This window comes from Myotis davidii, unplaced genomic scaffold (genome assembly GCF_000327345.1).
Source record: "Myotis davidii unplaced genomic scaffold, ASM32734v1 scaffold44, whole genome shotgun sequence".
Taxonomy (NCBI): Eukaryota; Metazoa; Chordata; class Mammalia; order Chiroptera; family Vespertilionidae; genus Myotis; species Myotis davidii.
In genome coordinates, this window is record NW_006299705.1 from 11130189 (window position 1) to 11137457 (window position 7269).

Sequence of the window (7269 nt, forward strand, 5' to 3'; positions counted from 1 at the left end):
AAATCAGTGGTATGCTGGACACTATAAAGAACTAACATCTTTAGGGGATCTGAGCAACTGTTAAAACAAGTGTTCCTTATGTTAGGGAAAGCAGTTTACACTAAAAGTACAGAAACACCAACTTCCCAGGAGTTTTCTTCTTTTGGAGGAGGGAGGGAGAAATAGGGCAATCTGAGAGCATTAGACTCCTTCGAGTTTTTCAAGGTTACAGTTGAGATTTTCATGTTCACACATGATTGGGAGAAGAGAATTTACTACTTAAGTTCTTGTTTAAAGCAAGATTCCCTTCAAGAAAATCCGATAGTCATATAAAAAGGCATAAAAAAAGGAGAATAATACTTTCTGGAAGAAAAATATTTTCCTATTTAAAAAACTGGAATGGAATACAAAATATTTATAATTTAATAAATTTAACCTCAAATTGTGAGAGGTATAATTTGAATAGATATTTCTTAAATTCTACTTCAATGTGCCTTTTGATTTAGCTTAGGACTAAAGGTGGCTATGTAGCCGTAGAGAAGCCATAAGAATACAGTAAGTAAAGGATATATACTACTTATTACTTGAAGGATAGCTTCTAAAAGCCAAGTACAGCTAGGAAAACGGGTAGAAAAAAAAATCTTAAATTACTCTGGAATCTACCAACAGAAGTCACAGTGGTTGTAGAAAACTTCACCTCCACCAAATTCAAAGCTCTTTTCAAGTATGTCAGTTCCAGGACAAGGTCTCGAGTTGTTGGGCATCCAAAAATCAAATCCATAGTACACTCTGTTAGACTTCTGGAGTAAAAAAGCCTTGATCTGTTTCATTTTTCAGTATGTGAACGTGACTAAAGTTAAAATGTGTTTTCTCATTTCTCACCAATCCTGCATTTACTTTCTAGGTAAAAATGAAAACTGTATTTCCCAGACTCCCTTGTACTTTGGCCTGAACTAGCCACAGGGCCTTAGCCTATGTAACATGGGCAAAAATGATACATCTACTTCTAAGCTTAGCTCCTAAAATCTCCAGAAAGATCCATAGCCCCTCCTTCTCTCTCGACTTGCCAACAGGCACAGAGGACTCGAAGGCAGCAGGAGGACAGTGGCGCCACAAGACAAAAGTTTACAATCCCTAAGTCAGCACTTGGAGAATAGCTGAATCCTTAAAACACCATTTTGTGAAGGGTCGACCTGGAGAGCTGCTCAACCCCTGACTCCCCCATTTGACCCTCACTCCTCTCTGAGAAAGCCGAGTGAGAAACTTTTATTAAATTCACACACTGAGATTTCTGAGGTCATAACACACCCCAAATACATCTCTTCTCCTATCTATCTCAGAGAGTACAAATCCAAACGAGATAGAAGAAATAAAATTTTTATCAGGATGAAGTTTTATAACATGGCAAAGATAATACTAATGGAATTCAAACCAGATTAAAGACTATGCAGTTTTTCAAAAACTACAGATCTACAGCACTAATAACAATATATAAATCTTACCTAATAAGAGCCAGAAAACGAGTCAATTTCTTCATATTAAAAATCACCAGGCTGCTAATTTACAAGCAAAAATTGCTTATTTCTTCAAGGTATTTAATTCTTTAGGAAAGTGGCAGGATTACTCATTAAAACAAAATAATAGAGTCAAGTGCCACTTCAAACCTTCCATTCCAAAAGAGGAAGAGGTAGATGAGACACGGACAAAAATTAATTTATAGGATATAAAAAGAGAAGCCATAATGGTGAAAAATATAAACATTTATTCATAATTTAAAGATATTTACTACTGAAATAAGTATTAAGATGATATATACAGAAAAGAAAAGAAGCTTCTTCCGTCAGACTCATAATTAAGTAAGTCATGTGGTTAATACACACACAGGTTAATACACATCTATTCACCTGAATAGTTCTATTAAATAGTTCTATTCAATGTGGTAACTCCCAAGCCATCCTACACTATTCATAATTTAAAAGTCCTCAAGAGCCTCTTCCCTTAAATTCCTTTAAGCATTTTACAGCCAATAAGAATGGCCTCAGGTATTTCTTTCATCAACTCAGCAGCATCAAATGGTTTAAAATGCAAACTGTTATTTCTAATCAATAAATATTTATATAAGCAATCTATAAGGAATTTTAGATTTTCCCAATATTAAGTTTCTAAAATTATCACAAAAGTTTGATAAAACAATAATTATCCCCAAATGGTAAAGTTAATTATCTTATTCAATGGAGTTAGGAAACAAGATTTAGCAATTTGGTTTCATAACCTAAAAATTTCAGAATTAACATTAAAGAAAGGTAGATGATCTTAAAAACACAAAACAGGGAGGAAATGTGACTATAGAAGAAAAGTAACTATTACTAGAAATTCTGATTGGTACCCTTAGAACCTGATTTGGAATTTGAGAGAGCATTAATTAAAATTTAATGTTTACAAAAGTAAATCAAGAATATTAAAAAAATCAACTTCATATTTATTTTTAAAGATTGAACTCCTCAAATTAGTGTGTATATTTGACACAAACTTGTCAAAAAGTAAAGATTTAAAAATACATTCTTCTAATATTAACAGAGAAGAGAATCAGATTTTAAGTCTTTCAGTTTTTGCCTGTGAATGTTTTATAGAAATAAATGAAAAAAGCAAGTTATGTACAAACATGGAAATTGTCTATACAGTTAAATGGGACAAAATTGCTAAGATCTCTACAGCCAAAAGAGAACTAGAAGTTTCATGGGAGACTCATCATAAATGTCTAGAAATGTGCAATGTATTTTATTTACTTTATTAATTCAGATTCCATTTATTTAGATTAATAATAATTTGCTCAGCTGATGTTTACTCTTTCATGATCTATGACAAGGGGTTTTTGCTAAGCAGAAAAAAAAAAGTAAACAAGATTACACAAGGCAAAACAAGTAATCTAGTTATAGATTAGTGTTAGGGAAGGTCTGTCCCACAGGCCATATAAGGCCCTTGAAATCATTTGGTCTGGCCCTACCAAGGCATTTGGAGTGAACTGATTAAATATTTGATCGAACAGAGCAGGCTAATTTTTAAGTTGATAATTTTGTATGGCCCGTAAATTATGTCATAAATATCCAAATGGCCCTTGTCAGAAAAAAGGTTCCCCACCCATTATAGATGATTGATTTTTTTCACTTATAAATAGCTCTGATAGATGCTTTCAACTTCACTAAAACTTCAGTCATTATTTATTTTGCTAATAAAATATACACTCTCAAATAGCTGATCTCATACTTTACACACAACATCAAAAAAATTTTAAGCAACCTGAATAATATTTTCTATATTTAAACACTAATATGGACAAAGTATAAGCATACAAATTATTTAATATAAATAATTAAAACTAGAAAATAAATTCTATGGAGAAAATTTAAGGGTTTTTTTTGATAGAATGGTCCTGAATTAAAGGCTTATTATTTATCTTGCAGAACACAAAATCATTAGAAAGAGCTATCCATTGTTTCCTAACTTCTAAAGGTCTAAACAAAAGTCTCAATAACAGAATTTGGTTATTTATTGGAGATGAGTTATTGGAGTAAAATTATAGTCATGGTACCAAAACTATAACTTACCTTTCATAATTACATAGGATTTTGGCATGTATTTCTACATGCAGAGTTTTCCTGATTTTGCCACGCTATATGTCCTATACTTCTTTACTTTTGACTTTATTGTTTTACTGTACAAATTTCAGCAAGGCAACTTAGCTCCTTTGTAAAGGAATGAGGACAGTAGTAAGCTTATAGTGCAGTAGACAAATTAAATCCTACAAAATTCTTCACCTGCTCCTTGTTAAATTAAAGTTCAAAATTCTCTGCGGTAAAAGAACCCCTAACTCCAGTGATGGCGAACCTATGACACGCATGTCAGAGGTGACACGCGAACTCATTTTTTTGGTTGATTTTTCTTTGTTAAATGGCATTTAAATATATAAAATAAATATCAAAAATATAAGTCTTTGTTTTACTATGGTTGCAGATATCAAAAAATTTCTATATTTGACACGGCACCAGAGTTAAGTTAGGGTTTTTCAAAATGCTGACACGTCGAGCTCAAAAGGTTCGCCATCACTGCCTAACTCATAGTAAACTCTCAGCTGAGTCACTAATAATAGGTCATGTGAAAATATTTAAGCACTGCAATTTATAGTCTCATTCTTTTGTTGATGAACCTTTAAAAAAGGTAACTAGAAAAGTTATGTGGTATTTTCAGTGGCCAGGACAAAAAGGGACAGGGAAGGGAGGTGGGGGGTGGTATCAAACTCTTGACCATGAGACCCTATTACCTCTGTGTTAAACAGGTAAACTACGAATATCTCAAGAAAAATAAGGAAGTTAGATTTTTCTCATAACTTTCCTTTGTCGTGTTTTTAGAAAATAGGAATTAGCATTTAACTATCTAGGAAGTTAATCAGCCTGGTAAATTAAAAAGAGATTTGAAAGTGCTACTCACCATCAGCCTATACTTGACTTACCTGCCATTACAGAGTAGCCATCTAGCAAGAGAATAGTGAGGTACAATCTTCTGCATGAGGCTGGCCATCACCATGGTAACAACCAGCTGTATACCTATTACACCCTGTGTAAAAAAATAAATAAATAAATTTAACAATAAATGAAGTTAGATTTGAGAACAAAATGGAAAACTATCTACTTTGACAATGATACTCTATAAGAAAGAGGAGTTGCTATTAAAATATGTATTAATCTGGCATTTAGGCATTCAAGACCCATATGTTTAAACTTAAAACATGCAATCACATCTTATAATCCTCTATGAGTTACCCAAGTTTCACAAAAGTTAAATGAATTAGCATATACATTCAAAATATATTCCCAAGAAATGTTCTCCATTATGTAAGGGTATCAAAATGAAGTAAAATTAGTAATATTTTTATCCTCCTCCAAATTCACTGTTCAATACACATAAAATACCAGCTTGCCACGCTTTCAAAGCAGTATGCCTATTTTTTTATTCTACAGTGGTAGTGAACGATTAAAGAGTATTAATTATATTAAGTGTGATATGTCAAGATTGGCCTGAAAGTCACTAGAAAATAATTTTAATTCATGCTGTCATCACGAACTTCCAGTGAGTGGGCCTTCAACAGCATCCAAAACCCCTTAGTCTGGTCTCATCAATCCCTCTCCTGTTCTCCATGATAGCTAAAATTCAAACCTTCGCCCCTCTTCACACCTCCAACCTGCCTCAAACTTGTAACTCCCTAGTTCGCAGAGGATGTGTATTTCACAGAGAAAATACACAACATCAAATGTGAACTCTCACTTGCCACCAAGCTCACAATCACTTGTATCTACTCTAGATTTTTTTTTCCACACCCACCAGAAATAGAGCATTTCTACACAAAGCAAATCCCCTACATCTGTGCTTCATATCCCATCCTCTCTTTGATTTTCAGAAACCTCAACCACTGAGTAGCTTCCTTCCTGCATCTTCTTTAATCTCTTCTCTACTTACATCCTTGCTATCAGCACTGCAACACCTCCAAGACTTTTTATCCTTCCAAAAAATATAACTATTTTCCTTTATAGTCCTCCTGTCTCCTCAGATTCACAACCACTTTTCAAAAGACTTATTCTCACTGCTTCTACTACATTCTCATACCTCCCCATAGTTAACATCTGACTTCTGCTTCATTTCATTCCATTGAAATACCTACCATCAAAATCACTTCACCTTGCCAAATTATATTTCCTTATCTTAAATATCAGCAATTTCCCGCAAGGTCTTCCACATCCATCGCTTTACTCCCACCTTGATGATCAATTCTTTATACTCCCTTTTGGTGGCATCTCTATCCTAGCAGTCCAAAAATAAGGTTGAATTCTGACCTCAAACTTAATTTACCAAACAAGTACATAAAAAATATGTTTAAAAAGCAGAATAGTATATTTTGAGAGCATGAATTCTGGACCCAAACCACCTGGGTTAGAATTCACCATCTATTGTTTTATTTTGAACAGGTAATTTAAATATTTTGTACCAGTTTCCTTTTGTATAAAATGAAGCTAATAATTCAATCTATCTAATCAAGCTGTGATTAGGAATAGTGCCTGGCACAGAGTAAGAAATCAATGGGTTACTACTATTTGCTGTTATTGTTACAGTTATCACTATTATTATAGGAAAACATTTGTTTTTAACATAAAGAATAAAGTCTTTAAAAAATATCAGAAATAAGTTGAAATAAGTTGAAAAAAATCAAATTTAATTGTAACAAATGTACTACTGTGGTGTAGGATGTCCATAGTGGGGAAGGTTTTGCACATGTAAGGACAGGGGTATATAGAAACTCCCTGTATTTTCCAATTTATTTTGCTGTAAACCTAAAACTGTTCTTAAAAATGAAGTTCATTAATTTTAAAAAAAATCAAAGTTCTACATGAGGAATCAATATAAAAATGTCAAATATTAACTAGAAAAAACCATTTGTAACACATCACAAATGGATATTTTACTTACTAGATATAATATAGAGTTCTCATCAATCAATTAGCAAAAATCCCAATGCCCAATTAAAAGAGAACAAACATGTACAAAGAGTTGTCAAAAAAAAAAAAAGTAAAAATGGCTCTTAAACAGGACTGTTTTTTAAATGTCTATGAAACCTACCTTAATTATGGTGTTACTGTGGCTATTTTAATACTTTAAATTCTACCAATGGGGTTAAGGTTCAAACCACTTTTATTTTTTATTTATTTTTTTTTTAAATTCTTTTATTCATCAAATTAAATCTTTTTGACTCTGCTTTGGTAGCAGATTTTAAGTTAGGATATGGGGATACAGAGAGGAATGACGAATATCACTGCCCCAGAGGAGCTTGCAATGGAGTCCAGTGCAGACAGGCCAGAAAACAGTTAATACAATTGGGAGTTCTTAGTGCTTCTAGAGGCAACTAATGGATACCTTCGGGTCATAGACATAAAATGGAGAGGGTAGGGTGGGTGACTTAGTGGGAATTTCTCCATGATAATCTGGCCTGGAGTTCAGCACAGGGCTCTAAAGGTGAAGAAAGCAACCATAGTGGCAACTACAATATTCCCTCCTTATCCATAGTTTTGATTTCTTCTTTTTTTTTTAATATATTTTTTATTGATTAAGAAATTACATATGTGTCCTTGTCCCCACGTTACCCTCTACCCCCCCCCGCTCTTGCCCTCCCCCCCCGTTGTCCGTGTCCATTGGTTAGGCCTATATGCCTGCATGTAAGTCCTTTGGTTGCTCTTTCCCCTTTAC

At 33.5% G+C, this 7269-nt stretch overlaps 1 protein-coding gene across 4 annotated transcripts in view; it reads right to left on the bottom strand.

Moving 5' to 3' along the window:
- TMEM161B (transmembrane protein 161B) overlaps nt 1-7269 on the bottom strand; it is a 69830-nt gene that overhangs the window by 43457 nt on the left and 19104 nt on the right. For 3 of the 4 annotated variants that reach the window (XM_015571654.1, XM_006775515.2, XM_006775514.2), the window contains one exon: nt 4487-4590. In XM_015571654.1, the coding sequence (XP_015427140.1) occupies nt 4487-4590 (104 nt within the window). Of the gene's footprint in view, nt 1-4486; nt 4591-7269 lie in introns of those variants that run through there. The other variant, XM_015571655.1, reaches the window with a different exon arrangement.